Source organism: Pleurodeles waltl, chromosome 1_1 (assembly GCF_031143425.1).
Source record: "Pleurodeles waltl isolate 20211129_DDA chromosome 1_1, aPleWal1.hap1.20221129, whole genome shotgun sequence".
In the NCBI taxonomy this organism is placed as follows: domain Eukaryota; kingdom Metazoa; phylum Chordata; class Amphibia; order Caudata; family Salamandridae; genus Pleurodeles; species Pleurodeles waltl.
In genome coordinates this window covers 622,133,036-622,155,113 of record NC_090436.1, presented here as the reverse complement: position 1 = coordinate 622,155,113, position 22,078 = coordinate 622,133,036, and the positions used below count along the sequence as shown (strand labels likewise).

The 22,078-nt window shown below is 44.0% G+C and overlaps 1 protein-coding gene across 2 annotated transcripts in view; it reads left to right on the top strand.

The window, feature by feature from the left end:
• MCC (MCC regulator of WNT signaling pathway) overlaps positions 1-22,078 on the top strand; it is a 1,218,505-nt gene that overhangs the window by 1,033,495 nt on the left and 162,932 nt on the right. For both annotated transcript variants that reach the window (XM_069226494.1, XM_069226495.1), the window contains one exon: positions 20,149-20,383. In XM_069226494.1, coding sequence (XP_069082595.1) covers positions 20,149-20,383 — 235 coding nt within the window. The remainder of the gene's footprint in view (positions 1-20,148; positions 20,384-22,078) is intronic.

Sequence of the window (22,078 nt, the reverse complement as noted above, 5' to 3'; positions counted from 1 at the left end):
CTTCTTCTGTGGGCTTCCAGCTATTTTATTTGTTAGTTTGTGTCATTCAAACATCTTTGCATGGTAGTGGTCAGTCATGCATCTTTGTCCCTACTTCTTCTATGTGGGAGCAGGGGCCAACTGCTGTATAATTACGCTTTGTCCTGTTTATCTAGTCCGTAGGGGATTTTTTTTTTTTAACTTTGTTTCCTGCTCCTTTCCAGGGAAGCTTCCCTTTTCATTTGCAGATCATTCTTGCTCTGAGTTTAGCTGTAAAGAAGACTATAAATCAGGCTGTTGTCTTCGTCACATTTGGTCTTTGTGGGCTGTCTGCACCCTCTCTCAGCTGCTTAGCTCCCGCCCTTCCTTGGCTTGGATTTTCTTTACCATTTCTACCAGAGCTCCGCAATCCTTAGAGACAGTGCCTACTTCTGCTCCTTACTGGTATCCCATTCGCAGCTCCATCAGTGCACCTCAGTTCACACACTCCAAGCCCTCAGCTGTGCCAGTGCCAGAATCCCACATATGCTGTCTACCAGAGAACTCAGTTCTTCCAGTCAGTACACTCTGCTGCTCCAGTAGTGGGACCTCGGGCGCAGCTCCATCAGTGTGCCTCAGTTCACACAAAGCCCTCAGCTGTGCCAGTGCCAGGAACCCAAACACGCTGTCTGCCAGAGCCCCTCAGTTCTTCCAGTCAGTACACTCTGCTGCTCCAGTACTAGGACCTCGGGCACAGCTCCATCATTGCACCTCAGTTCACACACAGCCCTCAGCTGTGCCAGTGCTGGGAACCCCACACACACTGTCTGCCAGAGCACCACATTTCTTCCAGTCAGTACACTCTGCTGCTCCAGTACCGGGACCTCGGGTTCAGCTGCATCAGTGCACCTCAGTTTACACACTCCAAGTCCTCAGCTGTGCCAGTTTAGGAAACTTCACACACGCTGTCTGCCAGAGCCCCTCAGTTTTTCAAGTCAGTACACTCAGCTGCTCCAGTTCTGGGACCTCAAGTGCAGCTCCATCAGTGCACCTCAATTCACACAATCTAAGCCCTCAACAGTGCCAGTGCCAGGAACCCCAAAGACGCTGTCTGCCAGAGCACCTCAGTTCTTCCAGTCAGTACACTCTGCTGCTCCAGTACTGAGACTTCAGGTGCCGCTCCATCAGTGCACCTCAGTTTTACCCCGGCGAGGTCACTTCACTTCCTGTACTGGGACCCCCGCTCACATACAGTCCCATTACAGAAGCTCAATTCTAATATTCAGTCCCACTGCCAAGCCAATACTGGACCGAAAAGAGAAAAAAAAGCTCAGCCAGTGCACCTCAAGTATAACACCCATCGCCACTGTTAATGGAAACCACCACAGCTGTGCCAGAATCCATCAATTCTAACATTCAGTGCACATTTCTTCTCAGTACTAAGACTCATACACACACACACCCTTCAGGTCTCTTCGCTTCTGTGGTTCAGAGGCAATGCCACTCCCATGCTGGGCCCCAATCGCAGCTTCACCAGGGCATCTCCAGGCTAACACTTTGCAACACTGGCACGCCAATACTAGGTTCCACACATAGCTCCATTAACATACCTCACTTCTGTCCTTGTCTGCCTGTTACTATTCCAGTACTGCAGCCTGCATACAACTTGTGTAAGTGCACCTCAACCCTAATCTGCAGCGCCCCATTATTCCAATGCCAGGAATTTCATGGCGCTCCGTTTCTCATTCCTCACCTGCTGCCTTTCTGCTATTCCAGCACTGGGCTGGAACACAGCTCTGTCTATACCCCCAATCATGATCTGGAGCGCCCCAATATTGCTATATCGGGGTTCACATACAACTCTGCTAATGCACCTCCTGCTGTTCTGCAGTGCCCTCTGCTGTTCCACATTCTGACTTCTGTTTGAGGATGTGGGGGAATCTATTAATTCTGTTCTTAGCTGGCATCTTTATTTGTTTCACCTGTCTCACTCCGTTCTTTCCTTTACTCTATTTACTCTCAGTGTTTTCTTGCTCCCCCACTTTTCTCTTCCCAGCTCTTAAAATCAACACATTAACAGTTTTGCTCTTTCTTTCAACTGTTTATTTCTACTCCTCTCCCTTTTCTTATTTCCCCTCTTCCCCTTGCTACTTCCTCTTTCAAACTCGCAAAAACTTGTTTCTTTCTTTCCTTGTTTCGTTCCTCTCTTTTTTCTTCATCGGGCGTTCAGTCTTTCTCTATTTTTTTCTCTCCCGTTCATTCTTTCTTTTTCTTTTTTATTTGCTCTTTCCTTTGACTCCGTATGCATCCTTTCACTTTTTATTTTTTAGATCTTTTTTCCTTCCTTTCTCTGGTGTTTTTCTTACCTTTTCATTTTCTTGTTCTTTCTTTCCCTTCTTTCTTTTATTTCTTTGCAACCCCTTCTCTTTCATCCTGTTGTCTATTGTATTACTATCGCTCCTCTTTTTCTACCCCATCTACTTTCTCTCCCGAGGCCTAGTTATCAATGGAGCAACAGGTGCAGTGGCACCGGGGCCCAGAGACCTATGGACCTCACTCAACTCTAATTACTGCTGTATTTTCCTGCCAAAATTCCAGTCAGTCATTTTCCTTTCCTACTCCAAGGCCCATGGCGCTGTTACGAGACCATTTGTCCTCTCCATCTTCACTCCCAACTCTCTTTCCTTTCACCCTCCAGTCCGTCCAAAATGATATTTTTGTTATGGTGTTTTGAGCATTACACTCTAGTGCCAAAAGTTTATTTCTGATAAAGGTTCATATGGGAATTTTATATGTTTTAAGATGGAGGAAGAAGGTAAATGGAAGTGCGTTAGTTAAGTGCTGGGACACTGGAATTATATGGCAGAAAAAGACCAAATTATGAGGCAGGGTTGACCAATTAATGTGGCAAGAAAAGTCCAGTTATGAATTTACAATGCCAGTAGCTCTAACTCAAGAAAATGCTAGACCTATTGCATTGCAAATGCTTGTTTTTGCTTTTGGAGTATTGCGCAGAAGCAAGGAGGATTAGAAAGAAGAGACTGAAAATTAGGTGATGACAGAGGTTTCGGTATTTGGTAAAGGGATGGCCTAAAGAGAGGGCCCTTGGATAAGTGGTCTAAGCATTTTGTTAGTTAGCAGATGAGTTGTCCGAGAAAATTGATTACTTTTTCAAAGTTATAGGTTTGTCCTACCAATAGGGGAACATGAGAGAACTTTGGAGGCAGCACACGAGAGTCACATTGGGACCAGTTTTACTAAGAGGTGAATAAAAGAGAGATTCTAGTGTCCTCATTAGGAAGCTGATGCAGAGAAAATGGTTTGGAGACTGTATCCAGTGTGTGCTGAATAACAAACAAGTAGTAACCAAGTCTCCTCCATACTTCCCTGTCTGGAGAGGGCATGGCAGCAAAGTGGCCTTGATTTTTAGGTCTCTTTCACGTTTTGCCAACACACTTACTTTATCAGATTATATTAAAAGATTATCTGTCTCGATGGGTAGAAGTCATGTTTGTGCTAGAACCTACCACTGAAGAAGTGCTAACATTTATATGTGATGTCTTTGTGAAGGAAGATGGTCCTGGTACTATTTTTTACAGAGTGTGAGGTCCAATTCACACTGCATATCATGAATTAATTTTTCAATTTGTGCAGTATAACACATTTAAAAACACTTCTTTAATCGTGTCTCGGTTGAGTGTGTGCAGATTGTGCATAGGATCAAAAGAGATGAAGGGAAACTGTGTATTCAGTGTTCTGGGTGTACAAAACGACTTCCAATGTAGCCACTAGATAAGCTTCTTTCAAACTAATATGTGAAAGGATGGTGTGTTCTGAAATGTATCTGGTTTGGATGATGTTACTTTCTAGGGTGAAAAAGTCAGTGGGCAGTATGTGGAGGGAAGCCAAAGCAAGAACAGATTTAAAATCAAGGAATGATGCATATATTAAGAGTAAATATAAATGTTGCATCAGGTTTCAGTTGAGTGTTTGATTTAGAATCAGGGAGCCTGCCTTATTAAAGATGGGTGTGTTAAGGTGATGTGATCCGGTATGCATTCAGGAGGTGTGTTGTAATACGTAAGGGTTAAGGATGGGCAATGTTGATATGTGAGCATGTTGGCAAAGGCTAATTTTGAGGGTATAAAATGAGGATGTGAACATATATCCAAAAGTAGAACAAATAGGCCACAGCACACAGACTATATTGTCCAATCATATGGTGGGGATGATAGATCCCTGGTAGTGCGTTTGAAGGTTTAGAAGAAGTAAACGGTAAAGAGAAATCTTGAGTCTTGTAAGTAGACGGTGTCCTTTATTTGTAGACGTTAGAAATCAAAGTGTCATCATGAAAAAACAGCCAACACGTGTTTCGTCACACAAGTGACTTCATCAAGGCTGGGCCGTGCGGCCAGAGTAGTAGAGAATAATCAGCTAAGTAGGCTGAAATAAAGAAAAGAATATCTTGTTAGGAAAATGTAACTAAGGGTAATGACACTGCCCGAGCAGCAACGGGTAGGTTGAGTGTTGATAACGTAGGTTGATCTCGTAGATTGATAAAAGTATGAGAAGCCCTGATAAGCCTTAATGAGATCATAAAACTAAGGGAAAAAATGGGGGGCTGCAAGAGCAGTAACGGGTAGATTGGGTGTTGATCACGTAGGTAGATACAGGTATGTGAGGCCCTGATAAGCCAAAAGTAATGCCTTGTTAGGAAAATGTAACTAAGGGTAATGACACTGCCCGAGCAGCAACGGGTAGGTTGAGTGTTGATAACGTAGGTTGATCTCGTAGATTGATAAAAGTATGAGAAGCCCTGATAAGCCTTAATGAGATCATAAAACTAAGGGAAAAAATGGGGGGCTGCAAGAGCAGTAACGGGTAGATTGGGTGTTGATCACGTAGGTAGATACAGGTATGTGAGGCCCTGATAAGCCAAAAGTAATGCCTGGTAAGCGTCTGTACGGGAAGCAGTTAAGGAGCTCAACACTCAACCTACCCGTTGCTGCTCGGGCAGTGTCATTACCCTTAGTTACATTTTCCTAACAAGATATTCTTTTCTTTATTTCAGCCTACTTAGCTGATTATTCTCTACTACTCTGGCCGCACGGCCCAGCCTTGATGAAGTCACTTGTGTGACGAAACACGTGTTGGCTGTTTTTTCATGATGACACTTTGATTTCTAACGTCTACAAATAAAGGACACCGTCTACTTACAAGACTCAAGATTTCTCTTTACCGTTTACTTCTTCTAAACCTTCAAACGCACTACCAGGGATCTATCATCCCCACCATATGATTGGACAATATAGTCTGTGTGCTGTGGCCTATTTGTTCTAATTTTATCCTTGGGTACTCTGATACCCATCTGTGTGCCGTTTGGGTAGTAAGGCACGGGTCCATGCTGCACCAGAATTTGCTCTAGTTTACTTACCTGTGTAATTACTTTTGTTGTATTACCTAGAAGTGCGACACGAGTCACCCCTACTACCCTTGTGCTCCTTTATAGAGTATATATCCAAAAGTGACAGTGTGCAGGATCCAACAAAAAGCATGTCATCAGCACAAAAATTATGTGCGTAAAGCATCACATTAAAATGGTATATCAGATTTCTTGCAAACTCTTGGATTGCAGGGGCAGATTGCTATCTCTCTACAATTGCTGAATGCAAAGCAATTTTCTTCTGCATCAGTTTATATGTCAATGGATCTAGAAAATAACTTTGTGAGGTTGGTTTCTAGATATTTGATTTGTTGTTGTTTGTTGTTGCTTGGGTTTTACTGCAAAAGAAGTAGAAGTATGTGTTGAAAGTGATTGGAACTCTGGGCGATAGAAGCCATTTAGTTCATTGAAAACCAGCGTATTCACAGTTTTTTCTGTGCCTCATTAAACCTGTGTGTAATTTCTCAAAGCTTCTTATTACTGTACCCATACTACAGATACTCTCCTAAATCTGTTGCACAAATTAGCAGAACACTCTTGTGCATTCACAACAGACATTGATGATACACGGATACTTTCAATCAATGTATGAGTTCTGCATTTGATTACATTGCACCTTTATTCCAAGCATTAGAATAGGCTTTCTGGTCCATGGTAATTTGAGGCTATTTCTTAATCTAAAAATGAAAGGAAAGCCTTGGAGAGACAACTAAACATCTAACCCAAGAAGTAAAGTCAGGCTCCCCCTGAATCCCTCTCCGGTAAAGATTGTATATCTAGCAGGAGACCCTTTTTTAGTACTGTGTGTGATTCAACCAATCTGTCCTTGGATACTGTTAAAGGTCTTTATATGTGGAAACATGGTAAGGTAATTCCCCTCTTAAAAACACCTTCTGTTGATCTTTCAACGTGGAGCAATTATTGTCTTGTATTGTTGCTGCGTTTTGCTGCTAATGTATATGAACATGATGTCAATATGCAGCATTTACTGTTAATAACATTTCATCCTAAAATCAGTCCAATGTGTGATTCTGACACTGTGCTAGCATTGACGTCATTTTAGTGGCTGTATTAAAAAAAAAAAAGAAAACTATGAATGATTTTAGACCAGGGAGGCACTGACAGTCTTCTTCTGTTAAACGTAAAGCAGTCTTTATCACAGTTCCCCATGCACCATTGATTTACAGGTCTGCAGGGAATGGAGGCAAGGTTCTTGATTTGCTTATCTTTTTTTACAGAAAGATCCTAGTTGGTCTGCATGGGTGTCTCTTTAAAATTATTTCCTGTTTTCACATGGATATTCACTGAGTCCTACTTTGTTTGATCTATATATGGCGCCTCTAATTAGACTTATTATGCATTTTAGGCTTTCCGTCATGTGCTTTGCTGACCACTTCATTGATCTACAGCTGAGTGGAAATCAAGAAATATTAGAATTATGGTTTGAAATTGCCTCCTGCCATTCAGCTTTCTGGATAAACAAAAACTGTCTAAAATTGAATTTGGTAAAGACTGCAGTTATTATTTTGGGTGCTGTTACCTCTATGTGGTCTTCCACCTGATAGCCCTCTAGTTTGGGTGAATGTGCTACCCCTGTAGCATTGATGAGTAAACTACGGTTTGCATTTGATCATGATCTGGCCTTGAAAGCTTATATCTGCCAGGTCACATCCTCTTGCTTTTCCAATTTTAAAATACCTGAGAAAATATTTCCATTTATTCTTACTGAATTTTACTTTATGGTCATTTAAGTAACAGTCTGCTCCTGCCTTGACAAAAGAAGTGGAGGTTTTCTTGGCCTTTCCAAGTATTCTTTGCCATAAAGGGGTTGTCATAAAGAGAATCTCTTTCTCACCACCTGATACAGCTTTGCTTGTTGCTAATAACAAACGGATCCTCGTCTAGATAATCACCATCTGTTGTAAGGCACTCCCCCCTCAAGCCCCCTCTTTTATCTGGAATCTTCTTCTCTATCAAACCAGTAGGATACAATGATCTTCTTCAGCCTTCTCGCCGTCTCATCAGCTAAGAAGGCATTACTAGAAGGGCACTCTTTCACCTCTTAGGCAAACCAGTGCTGAAATAGGCACTCTGGGGGTTATTCTAACTTTGGAGGAGTGTTAATCCGTCCCAAAAGTGACGGTAAAGTGACAGATATACCACCAGCCGTATTACGAGTTCCATAGGATATAATGGACTCGTAATACGGCTGGTGGTAAATCCGTCACTTTTCCGTCACTTTTGGGACGGATTAACACCTCCTCCAAAGTTAGAATAACCCCCTCTGTGTCTGACCTCACCTACTAACCTTGGGTTCAGGACATTTCTTGCAACTTGGCTCTGTAGTTCTTGGACTTGGCATTGCACAAGTACAATATAGCAGGCTAGTTGAAGTAATTTAAACTAAGATCTACACACTTGAAATTAGTGTCAGGACAATTTGACCACTGTTTGTGATCCTAATACATTTAGAAATAACTCTGCATATTACCCACATGCCTCCAACTGCCCACAGCATGTAGCGACCGGTGAGCTATGCTTCACAAAAGTAGTTACCCATTTGCATGGTCTGTAAAACAGTCGTTTACTGGTGAAGGCAGCTTAATATGCAGCTATTTAGAAGAAGTTCATATTGCATGGGTGTGGTCGGTGATCAGATACCCTGAACGACCTCAGTGTTGCATGTCACACAATCAAGGGAATGTTTTAAAAGGTATGGCTCACCTGACCCGGATGAAGACATTGATTAATGGTATACATCAAACTCCATCTGCTTTCTGCTGGCTACCAAGCCGCTGCCTTTTCAAAACAGCAAAAGGAGCGCGGCCACACCCCTCATTTGCCCTGCTTATGTTTCTGGACTTGCTGCTCTTCCCTAAAGGAACAGACGTGTTCCAGGGAAGAGCGTTTCGGAAAAAGTAAGCAGGACCGTAGGGTGTTAAATCCCACTATCTATAATTCATCCCTCAGCAGGGATTTCACTGTTGAGAACACAGGGCTGTCTGTGCCTTTCTGGAGTAATCAACAGGTATAAATCCTAGAACCATGCTTAGCATCTGTACAGTGTGTTCTGTGCGTGCTGCTCGCTTTCTTTTTAATTTTAAATTAATAGTACATTGGATTGAACACATGCTCAATGAAGATTGATTGATAGATATAAAATATTATCCTGGCACCTTTTTAGTTTGCAATCTTCTGCAACATTCGGTGACCAGTAAAATAAAGGCATTAATATCTGACTGCAGAAGTTCCCTGTCCCTTGGAAAAGCATACTGCTTCATTTTAAACTTGAATTTTTAATGTATTTCTCAGACAGTGCAATAACTTTGAACTTCGCTTGCACCTTTCAGATGTGTTTTTTGGTTTTCCCATTGGAGAACACAGGCTACTTCCTTGACGTGTATAGTTTGTGCTGGGAAAATGCAATGTGAAATGATTCTAAGCCCCTAAAGTGTAAATATTTCTGAATCTGTTTATTCAGATGAGCTATGCAGAGTTGCGTTTGTGAGGTTAAGAGAAGGTAATTGAGCACAGGAAGCTAAAACAATGAATATTTCATCGGATCTTATTTGCATTGCAAAAGTCAGGTACGTGGTAGAAATATTTCAGTCAGAAAATGGGGATTGCGAACTTATGATCTACTACTTCATGTTCTCAATTTTGCTGCCAATAGACCTACGCATAAAGGTGAAAATTCTAAAGAAAAAGTTCAATCCAGATATTGCATTATTACAAAGTACCTGCCACCTCCCTTCCATCTCTTTCTCCCTGTTGCCGACAATCAGAAGCGACTGATATGGCAATTTTTTCACAATGTCTGTGGATACCTTCTTCCTGATCTTAATGAAGTTAACATACCTTGATTTAAGATAATTGCCTGGCCCAAGCATATCAGCCATCTCTTTTTGAAGGAGAGCTTAAAATCTTAACTGCCTGCTTGCTCTCTCACAATCAGGGTTGTGCAAATCCTCATTCTTATATTTGAGAACATGTTCAATGTTGGGGTCCGAATGAGGGCCACAAAAACATATAAAAGGTAAAAATAGGGGACATTTTGTTGTTGTTCTCCTAATGCGTACATGAACCATTACCAGTTTGAAACGAATATAATCACATCCCAGGTTATGTAAATATTGGCACGCCTACCACACACTTTTAGTTCCTTTTTCTCAAGAGCCATCTCCTTTATTTAACTGCCTTGTCACACAAGAAATGTATACATAGTACATTTTGGACCCATTTGCCACTAAGATAGCATGCCAATAGTTCCCATGGTGAGCTAAAGAGTAGAAATCCCTAGCTGCATTTAGATCAGACTCGTTGTAATTGTTTTAAAAAGAAGTCTACGCAAATCACGAATTTTGTATGACTCATTGGCCCAGTCATACTAATTATGCATAAAGTACTGCAGGATTCAAAGTCACTTGTAAATCTAGTCTAATTCATATATGCATGTGTCGATATTATCTTTTAACAAGAATATTAGAAAATTAAACCAAATATTTGGGATATTTCTAGATGTAATCCCTCTTTGCATAACAAGGCCGAAAACTATCATCTATGCTAGGTTGTTTCCTCATAAGTCTATCAACAATTCATGACTTGTGTCCGAGTAGTTTTATGTATGTGCTCCACCCCAAATCATCTGTCCTCTAATATACCTGCTTCTATTGCAGCCGGTGAAGGTTCTGAATGTTGAGTGTAGCAACTTTTTTGATTTCACATTCTTTTGTATATGCCTTTCAGGTGATCATAAAAAGAAAACTGGGGGTGGGGGACATGGCTGGAACTCGAATGGAGTGAGACGCGCCCTGATATCTCTCCAGCCTCTAGTGAAAGAGTTGTCGGCATCCAGCGCAGCAGGATTGTGGCAGACCTCTGAAACTTGTGTCAGCATGTCTCAAGAAGTCAGGGACAAACCTCCTTGGGGTCCAACCTCGTTCCCGGCCATTTCATGGTGGTGGGGCACTGCGGCCTAGCTAACGTGGAGCCACCAGCTTGGGCGCCCCATCGCTGCTGTTCTACCGGTGTTGGGGCTTGGAGCTCTCAGTTGCGACCTGCTGTGCATCCAGCTTAGGCTGTTGGCTACCTGACTGCCCGCCTACACTGGTGTACTGATTGTGGAGTGCTCTCCGCTGCTGGACCGGCCCTGAGGTGACTGACAGCGCAACCGGATTCTTGGTTTTGGTTGCGGAAGACAAGGGCCACTGCAACCCGGGACGAAGGTGAGTTGAAGCGCACCACGTGACTGGGAGGCCATGGACTGGTCCCGGTGTGATACCGCTGCTACCCTGAGTGCCTTGCCCACCTCCACTAAGACTAACACAGCAAGTACTAAGGGCAGAGGGGCTGAAGAGGTGTGGTGCAGCTGGATCTTAAGTGGACTGCCTGATGGATTAGCGAGGTGCGGTAGGCCCTTTCCCACCTTTCTGCTCACCATTAGCAAGGCCTGGAGGTGGCAGCTGCCTGCGCATGGCGGGCTGAGAGCAACAAGGCCTTGGTTGCTGTGCTGGGTGACAGCCGGCCGCCGCAATATACCTCCTGGCGGAGGCCTTAGGCATGGTGGTTCTACAAACTTGGCAGCGAATTTCTAGTAGGTCACATAGGCTGCCCATACTCAAGGGACCCAAGGTCTTGCCTGGGAAAATACAGGGCTATTGATTACATTTGCTGCTGTATGCAGACTGGGCCCATCGGGCATCCTTCTCATAAACTTACTTACTCCGTGCCTCTCTTTGGCCCCATCGTCTGTACAACACACGTCCCTTCTTCCTTAAGCCAAGCCATCTGAGGAAGACCTGTCACAGCCAGAGGAGTCTGCTGTACTTCACTGCACCTTGAGCTGATGTTGCGGATGAGGAGTGGCTGTAAGTGCGCCAGTGGATCCCATACATAGCCCCCTTATTGAGCCCTCTATCGGGGCACTATCGGGGCACGACAGACAGCTGGGAACCTGGAGCAGCATCTTGAGGTCCAGCGGATTACCACTGTGGGCTGTCTGCCACCTAGCACGCTTGCTATCTTGAAGGGAGGCCCCCTACATAGCCACCTCAGCTCTCAAATGGAGAGAGTGAACTCTAACTTTTGGCGGCCAGTTGCTCCCTGCGCACTCACATGGTGGGTTGACACCCCTTTGAGGATAATGGTCATTGCCATGCCTGAGAGTAACAATGCCAGGAGATCTCCACTAGCGCCTCCCTTTCCCTGTACTACTCTACAGCCTCCAAACTATGCCACTCAACAAATCCACCAAAGTATTTCCAGTAACTTCTCTTTGGAATAAACCTACTGTGGTGGAAATGGAGAGGAAAGACCTGCCTCAGGACAAGCAGGACAAAACTTCTTCCCCTGGCCCAATCCGCTCTGAGATTGGCTCACTCAAAACAGATCTCTAGACATGTATCAAAGACATCAGGAGGAACGTGTCTGAAATAGGGGAACGCGTGCATGACCTAGAGCGCACTGTGGATGCCAGATCAGAAGACCAAGAGATCCTGTGGAGGCGAGTTGCAACTCTGGAGGAACAACACATCGACCTCCAAACCAAACAGGAAGACCTTAAACACCAGATTCGCCACAAAAATAGCCTCATTTGGGGGGGGGGGGGGTTCCAAAAGGAGTGAAGGGTAGCGACATCATGGCGTTTATGACAACCCTCCTCCAATCAAATAAGGACAATGCCAATGAACCCCCGTCTGTATTCAAAAGGGCACAACGGTTGGCATCCTCCCTGGGTCAACCAAATGCAGTTACTGACATCCTGATACGTGTCCACTTTTTCACAGTAAAGGCGGCCATACTCCACGCGGTAAGGAAGAAAGCTGATCTGATCTTTCAAGGACACACGGTTCAACTGTATCAAGACCTTTCGCCCACCTCTTTGCATTACAAAAGGGAATTCAAACCAATCACAGACAAATTGAGTGACCTGGACATCAAATATCAATGAGGGCACCCCTTAGCACTACTCTTTGAATGGAAGATAGACGACGATCGCTGTGCTCCCTAACAGAGGCTAAACGACTACTAAGCCTTGCTCCTGCGGACTGAGTGACATCTCCCTCCCAGCCGATGATTCCTCCAAAGTCAATCTGAAGCCTGCTTGGACTGCTGTCATGCACCGCCACCTAGACAAATGCTTGGCCGAGACAATGACCCAAGAGGTAAAACGAGGCATCACCCAACACCTCTACAACATGGATACAAATACTTCACTGACACCCTCCTATCATGGCTCAATCTGACAGGGTGGCAATATGCTGGTTGAGTGCACTTGCCCTACTAGTGGCGACCACACACCTTGCCACCGTATGCACCATATGGTCGGGTCGGCTCAGGGGGGACTGGAGAGACTCCTCTAGTGATCTCCAATGCTTCAACTTGCTCCTCGTCCAGTGGTCTACCCTCAGTGCTCTGATCCCTGAGGGTGACTTCTCTGGTGGGATGCAGGTGCCTATGTGCCGTTGTCAGAGGGTAACAGGCATGCAAATTGGACCCTTGTTGGTCCATATTTGTTGTTGGGTTCTTTACAACCTTTTTTTCTTTTCAGATCCTGAAACACATTTATGGACTATGGTGGTCATGGACAGTCAACCATGCCTGTTCTATTGCTTATACCTTTTCACAGATGGAGCACACCAATGCTGGGAGTCACACACCTGTGCACACCTCAGAATAGCCCACACACAATCCAACATTCCTAACTAGAGGTGCCAAACTACTATCCTTCAATATTCACAGCCTTAACTCTCCATACAAGCAGGTTTGGGGACACATCCTGCACCATGACCCTGACATTATATTTTTACAGAAAACTCATCTCCTAGGGATAGATAGACCCAAATGGCCCACCCACAATACCCCATATGCCACTGGGCATACACAGACTCTAAAACGCTAGGGGTGGATATACTATGCAAATCGGCCTTCGGCTCTCACATCACCAAAGTGGTGTAAGACAGGGAAGGCTGCTTCCTAACACTTCACCTCATGGGAAATATCGATTCACCCTATTCAACATTTACTCACCGAACACTGTACAATATGCTCATATTTGCCTTACCCTACAGGAACAGCTGAAGGGGGTTGAGGAAGACATAATTCTAGGGGGGACTTTAACTTGGGGTGAGATCCAGGGATGGGCTGACACTCCTCCATGTACCTAGGCATGGGAGCTATGGAGATTATAGACCTAGGCCTTACTGATGCATGGTGTTATAACCAGAATCTCGGGACTACTTTTTCTACTCCCATGAACATACTACATATTCCAGAGTTTATTACATCTTTATCACACCTAATCTCCTTCACACCGTTGATACTTCTGAAATATCCAACATCTCTATATTGGACCATGCCCTCATTGAGCTGACGCGGTTCCCCCACTGCCCCTTCCCTGGGGCACTCAACGCGATGGCATTTCCCACCACGGCTTCTTTGTGATCCCGTAGATGTTGAGGAAATCCGCAAAGGTTTCACTGATTACTTTACCCACAACACTGAGCAGGATGTTTCCCTTTACACACTATGGGATGGATTTAAGGCTACTGTTCTGGGGTAATCTCTTCAGTGGCCATATAGAGAGGAAGAGAGGCCTGGTTGGACACCAGCCTGACAACCGAGATAAAGGCTCTTGAACAGCAGGATAAAACACATGCCATTCGCCATACTGCGGGGCTAATTACGCGCCCACAGGACAAATAGGGTTGAGCGGTCCCTACTAGCACTTAAGCAACATTATTATGAAGGGGGCAACAAGGTGGGTATGCTTTTAAGCCTTAGGTAAGTCATACTACAAGAGACGGTAATTCTGTGTCTATTATCAGGCCATTTATGGCCATGAGGACATTTCACAAACATTAATCGACAGTAATCTGGCTGTGGCAAAGTGGACGCCACTACAAACTTGTCATGCGGAAGACTTGGATGCACTGATTATACTAGAGGAAATCTACCTTGAGATCCAAGCCCTCCCACTCGGTAAGGCACCTGGGCCAGACAACCTCCAGGTCAGCTTCTACAGATTGTTTCTTCCTGAACTGGGAGATCTTCTGCTCCATCTGTTTAACTCCTTCACACATGATACAGGCTCACTCCTTCCATGGCAGCAGCGGAGATTTCCCTTATCCTTAAACCAGGCAAAGACCCAACACTATGCTCTCCCTCCGACTCTATCGTCCTATTAAACACTGATGCAAAAATCTATAGTAAGATCTTGGCCACTACGCTCGACCACTACCTCCTGAGCCTCATAGATCCCGACCAGGTGAGGTTTATACATAATAGGCAGGGAGCAGACAATGTGTGCAGGGTGGCACACATGGTGGAGAAGGCACACTGCCATCAGATCCCAGCATGCCTCCTGTCGCTGGATGTGGAGAAGGAATTCATTAAAGTGAACTGGGCTTTCCGCCACTCAGTCCTGATCAAAATAGGGCTAAGTCGCAACATGATCTCCAAGATCATGGTTTCCTATTTGACCCTGTATCCACCACCTGGGTCAATGAGCGCCACACAGATCCCATCGCCATTGGCAGGTGCACCAGTTAGGGTTGCCCCTTGTCACCTCTCTTTTTTGCACTAGCAGTGGAGCCGTTGGCCATTACCATTTGTCGCATGGAGGAGATAGGGGACATCCTCCTTGGAGGACAGGTCCATAAGGTCAACTTATTTGCGAACGACCTGCTCCTCACTTTAACACGACCCCAAAGCATACCTCATTCTCTCCCTAAGGGAAACAGCATACAAGCTCATGTTCCAGTGGTACTATACGCCCTCCCGCATATCCACCATCTACCCTGGTATGTCAGCTCTTTGCTGGCGGTGCAGACTAGAACACAGAGACTTTTGTCAAATCTGGTGGTCCTGCACCCTTATTGCCACCTTTTGGAAGGAGGTCCTCCACCACATAAAAGCCACAGTAGGGTATCCCTTTCCTGCTACATACCTTACAGCAATATTTGAAATGCGGCCCCCACTCCTTAAAGCCATGACTAACACTGAATGGGCGCTCATTAGCTATATGCTACAGGCAGCTGATAGTTTTAGCCTGGAAACAAACAACCCCACCCTCTATGGCACAATGGCTCACCTGCCCGTGGCATGTAATGGCAGTGGAAAAGCTTTACCACAAATTGTCCTGCACAGATGCCAAATTTCAAGTGACATGGCGCCACTTGCTACGCTATTTCTCACGCTTAGAATTTACCTGCTTTAATCCACCAAAACTAAGGCTTTGCAGTTATTCATTTGATTTTTCACTGGAGTGTTTACCATAAAATACAGTGTGTGAACCCGACTTGACACATGAACCTTCCAGGTTGTACAACACCACCTAATCGACCCATACCACTATCATACGTCCACGCCTCAGATCTGATCCATATTTCCTTGGTTTTTGTTATGTATTACTACTGTTTGAATTACTCCGGTTTTCCTCCACCCCTCTCTCTTCTACTCAACGTGGCCATTTGAATCAACGCATTAACCCTGTTGTAGTCGAGGGCTTAATCTCTCTTTACATCTATAAGTAGCGCTTGGCTTGTAGTCACATTTGTGAAGGTATACCGTGGTCACAACTTGATGTTATAGTGCTGATCGTAATCTGTGACTCATGCTTTCCTTGTTTACTCTGCACATTTCAATAAAGATATTTAAAACAGGAAAAGAAAACTGGAATTATTAGCTACGTGTTTCACACTTTGTGGACTGGATGGAGACAAACTAGGAGAATGTGTCAAAGTTAGCCTAAAGCAAACCACAGGCAAATGTTAACTCCACCAAGAAATCCATGCAAGATGACCAGGTGCCATTGTTGACAGCTACCTCGTTCTCTAAAGGCACATCAGAGGCACCATTTATTCTCGAATCTCCACCTGGCCGTTCCTACAGAAAGAAGCTTGAGCTGCCTTTCTAAGAAGTCCTGATACCAGGCGCCATAATTTTAACTATGACAAATTATATAGCTGTAAATTAATGTGGAAAGAGTCAAGAGCTTCAATACAAAATCCCTCTTTGGGAAGAACTAACTCACTGCTTCCCGATAAATCAGCAAATCAAATCGGAGGCTTTAATTGTGATGCACAAAGAGGCCATGTGTATTGTACCCAGGACTGTTTTAATGTGCAACACATATATTACGAGCTTAATCTCCCTGCATCGATTTAATCCCTTATGCTCCCTCTTCACTGTTTAAAGAAAAGCCAGCATCACAGTATGTGAGATTTTTTTCGGTAAATTCTGCCTTGATTTACAAACTATATCATAAAGTGCATTTTACAATTTGATACAAAGAAAATATTTTGCTCCTTATGCATAACAGCCACCAATCCAAGATTAAAATGTATACTCCCTTCAAGGTCGAAGCACAGTAAAGCAGAGGTCCACACGCACAAAAGACATAAATTAACTCTGAAGTAGATCACAAGAGAGAAGGGAAAAGTCCCACCAAGAGCAGCATGTACGCTGGTCGCCCCGCCCCTCTTAAGTGATTGATTAGACCCGATGCTGTGACACATCAAGCATTGCTTATGACCTCACTAGCCCAGCCTGCTCTGTGGACACGTGCAGCTGTACAGATGACCGCACCCACCCTCTGGGGTAATCTTTGCATTACCAAGACCCTAAAATCACTGCTTTATGAAAGAGCTTTCATAATCAAACACTCATTTATTGCTATGCGGTGGAATCCTTCGGTCTGCCAGGTCACAGCTATAAGACTTGCATAACTTGAAAATAGAGCGAGTAAACATTAATTGTATAATGTTAAACATTTCCTCGTTTGATAGATCCTAAGAACAGATGTGGAGAGTATTTTGTGCCCCGGTTCTTGGTGTTATGAATGCACTGTTTGCTGCAGGGTATAGGTTGGGTCTCTGGATATTGGCTCTTCTCTGAGACCCACATTGCCTATGACCCGTTAGCAGCCAGTCATCGGCACGAGTTGTCGAAGCTCTCTAGTTCTCATCTTGTTTCCCTTTTATTACAGCAGTCGGAGAGTGCACCCCAGCCCTACGTTACTATGCACCACTACCACTTTCTTCCTATCTCCTTCTGTCCTACATGGAGACCGATATAAGTAGGAGTTTTTTCACTCACCTACAAATTCTAAAAGTCCTTCCCTTACCAGGGTGATTCTGAATGCGAAGTGGCACCTGCTGGGGACCCTATTACACATCATTCGTGTATCTCTCTGCTGAGATACTCAGTTGTAAATTTGTTGCTTACAATCCATAATGGCACTGAAAGCCCCAGCAGCATGAGCTTTCCCACAATAGTACCCGAGGGCATAAAACTCTGTTCAGGTGTCTGCAGCCGTTAAACTCATTCCTTCCCGACAAAAGGGCTTTGGTTTTGTCTGTTGGTAGATTTAGGTAGTAGACTCTCTCTGCCATGTGCAACACGGTGACAAACGCACGAGTACAGCTCATGAAGATAAAAGTAGTGGAGCTGTTCATAGGAAACCACCTCGGCCATTAATGGTCATAGACAACTCACATCAAAGTCAACTGTAGATTCCACCCACACAGCTTTCTGTGGTGGAATGAAGGAAGAAGGAAACAGCACAAGGGAGAATGATGCCTCCTTCAGAAAGAGTAAACACTGTGTAAGGAACAAAAACATATTTGAAGGTAATTAACAACTAGTATGATTGTACAGAATGTTGAAATGCTTCCGTTAGATTTATCTATTGACAGTCTTCAAGATATGCAGGACGTTTTATGCATTCTGAAGCTCTTTCTGTCTGCAATATCACTAATGTGGCACAATTTGTACCATCATCAATTGCATGCTGCTCACTTTTTAAATGAATCATGAACAACAACGCAGCTCTTGTTTCAGATTTTACCATCATCAGTTTTGAATGCATTTGTAAACGTCTTCACAACTCTTGAGCCCTTAGTGAACTTAGACCATTGATCACAAACAACAGGAACTTTTGGCCTAATCACCCACCTTAACATGCACTTATTAAGTCAACAACAAATCTAATGTAGATACCACTGATGTTAATGGCTTGCCTGCCACCCCACTGGACAAGCTGGCAAGCCTTTGTTAAGGTATGCCTATCACCACACTGACAATCTTTTATCCAGATGTGCCTGTTACTGCACTCGACAAACGAATGATCATTGGTTTCCAGCAGACCGATTTCCCTTCTCAGCATCATTAAAGCAACACCTCCTGGCCTATAGTGACCAGTTAGGTGCATTGCAACCACACAAAATGCCTTCCGGGATGTCAATGTGCCAGTCAGATCTTCTTTTTCTAACACAACAGTCATTCCTCAGTGTCATTCGCCATGCTTCTTAGAGAAGATGGAGCTAAATTTACTCTTGAAATGCAACTTGTGTTTCGCTGCTAGCAGCATCAGCAGACTTCAGCTGTTGGTTCAAACCCATCAGTAATCTGACTGTGCTCCTCTGCAACTGAATTGTTGTACCCAATATATGCTTTCACATGCCCCAGGTCCAACCTGACCAGCTTGGCTGTGCGAGTTGTCCGTTATCACTTCCTCTTCTCCCAGGAATTATATCTCCATGTTGAGGTATTTTCTATCTGCCACTTGGGTCGCTCAACACCAGTGTAACTAGGTGACAAACTCAAGAGTATGACTACAGGCAACTGACATGAAGATCGTTTATGAACATTCCACCGACATAACATTCTATGGAGGCATTAAGGAGGAAGGAAACGGCATAAGGGAGAGAAATATAATGCCATGGTATCACCATCCATCTTACACTTACAAAAATATTCACCACCCCGTTTTTACATGGCTTGAGGGGGAGAGTGGAAGGATGACAATGGGGTGGTGATGGTGCCCATACACTCCGTGATGGTGACCGCTGCCCATCATTGCCTTTTGTAGAGATTCCCTGAGCCCTGCTGAGTGGTAGTAGCTTACACTGCCCCCCCCCCTTGATTGCCAAAGAAACTCTGGTAACCTCAAGGATTACCTTATTACCTTCCCTATGGCGCACTAGACCCACAGAGAAAATGTGAACCTCATGGATTCTTTTATTGAAACAGCACCGTTGTGAGTGATATGTCAGTAGAATCCCCCGTAGGATTCTCACATGTGACAAAAATGTCCCTATTCCTGTATATCATTATGGAAGCCTTCTGACTATCCACACAAAAAACACACAAATACACACACACACACATTAATATTCTAAATGGTATGTACTCGTCTGTTCCTGATGCCCTTGGTTTGCCGCATAGAAATTTGAAGCCTTGTAACATAACAGCCAAGAATGTCTACCTGCCGGGGTTTGTTATCTACATTTTGCGGTGTAATGGAGAAGTTGATAAAATAAAAACTGGCACTTCGGTGGCACTGATTTGCTCCTTCCTGCCTTGCATGATTTTTTACGTGAGGGAATGGGGTGAGGGGGTGACTGACCATGCCCCTTTCGCATCTTTTGCCTCCATTTGCTCCTGAGAAACAAAGAGGGACCATTCCGGGATGCAGCAAGACAATATCCAGTTCTTCCATGTTCTCTGTCTGTCTATTCTAAAAATGTGCATAAAGTTGTCATGGTTCAGACACGCAGCGTGTTGAACATGCGGGGTGGGGAAAGTTGATGAATAAATGGGCAAATCCTTATTTGGAATGAATAAAGCTCTGATTAATCAACTAACCACAACTATTCCCCCTCACATTTAGTTTGCATCAGCAGAGTATGTTGCACTAAAAAGACGGTGTAGGAGGCTTTACCTTTGTTTCTCTTTCATCTTTCCAGCACCACCAGTTCCACAGCGAGTAGCTGTGACACAGAGTTCACCAAAGAAGATGAGCAGAGGCTGAAGGATTATATCCAGCAGCTGAAGAATGATCGCGCGGCAGTCAAGCTCACCATGCTGGAGCTGGAGAGCATCCACATTGATCCCCTCAGCTATGATGTCAAGCCACGAGGAGATAACCAGAGACTAGATTTAGAAAACGCTGTCTTGATGCAAGAGCTGATGGCAATGAAGGTATGTAAGACTAAATGCACGTGTTGCTCTTTTATTGTGAAATTTGATTTGTGGTTTCCTCGTAGTAGTCACTTTCCAGAAACATATTCAGATGGTCAAACGGCCGATGAAAGCATAGAAAATGGACCCATCATGCGAAAAGTCAGTGCCATGTGTGCAAGCCCGGCCACCCTTCTTTTTTTAGCAATCTGGTGAAGTGCTGTTTTTTTCCAACAAAACTTCCCGTAGAAAGTGGTTAAAATGTTTTACTGCCAGTTCTAAATGGAAGCTTCGAAAAAATACCAATACTTCAAAGCAAGTCAGCCTGAACCTCCCCCCGCACACTGACTTCAGGAACATTTTGAAAACAAGCATTGGCAAGGGAAGTGATTCCCACCTATGCTGGAGCAACCGGCTTTGCTAATGTCTTTTAGCCATGTTGTACTGCAGAGTAAAGTGGTATAGAATACGGTAGCATTGCGTGGGATGGAGTAGGGTTGTACAGTTGTGGGTGTAAGTAACTAAAGTGTCAATGTATGTATATATGTTGTTTCTGTGCTTGGCATGTTCGTGGATCATTTCATGGCTCCTGGGTGGGTTGTTATACTAGATATCTATGAATTCCTGCTCTCATCTTATCACACTTATCTACCCCTCATCATATGTCATGTCTCTATCAAACTATCCTCCATTCTCACTCTGACTCATCCCAAATCCTTTCTACTACTTTCATCTCCTAAATAACTCTGCCTAAGCTCTTCCCTCCGCTTCCACATCTAACTCACCAAACTTCACTCTACTACCGTGACCTCCCACACAACCCTACTAAATTCTCCCGCATTTATCTCACCCTGCTACTATGCTCTCCCTAACCCTTCCACATACTCTTCCCTCCTCCATCCCCCTTTACTCATCCCAAGCCTTTGGGTTGAGTAAATTAAGGATATACTCCCAATTAACACTTCTGGATTTCTTTCCTTCTCCACCCCTCCATTACTCCAGTCAATCTAACTAACAAACTCTCATATCCGTGGCTCAAATTAACTCATAATAATACTAAAACTGTACTCATTATTTCCCGATACTAATCCATCACTAATTCTTGTTGGGGTCCAGAGTAGCGTGCTACTCACCGAAAAGCGCTTTGACGCCTGGTCAGGGGTAGTAAGCGCTATATAAATACGATTACAATACAATACAATACAATAGAGATGGCAAATAGGATAAAAGCAACATAAATAGGAAACTGTATCCCTATGTTATAAGCAAAAAAGCACATTGCACATCCAGAAACACTTATAAAATAAAAACAATAGTACGTTGCAAAACGACGAGGAAGAACATGTGTACTTGGCCCATGCTCCACAAGAAAGGAAGAGAAGCCTAGGGGAGTTAAGCAATCGAAAGACTGAAAATGAGAGTGAGAACAAAAACAACTAATGGTATACTGCATGTGGGTTGTAAGCCCACTGAATTGTAAACAATACACCTCACAGCATATAACATGTGTTGTGTTTGGGTGAGACTTAAAAATGAGGCCAAATTCTGCATTTTGCAGCAAATTTACAGTAAGAAATTGCCTAAAAACTATAGATGTGAGGGAAAAATTGTATAACATTGTTTGCAGTTTGACATGGCCTTCCGTCACTTTTTCACTCATGGAAAATAGTTTGTGACTTGGTTCCTGGCTGACTGTCTTGGGAATTGATGAGTCAG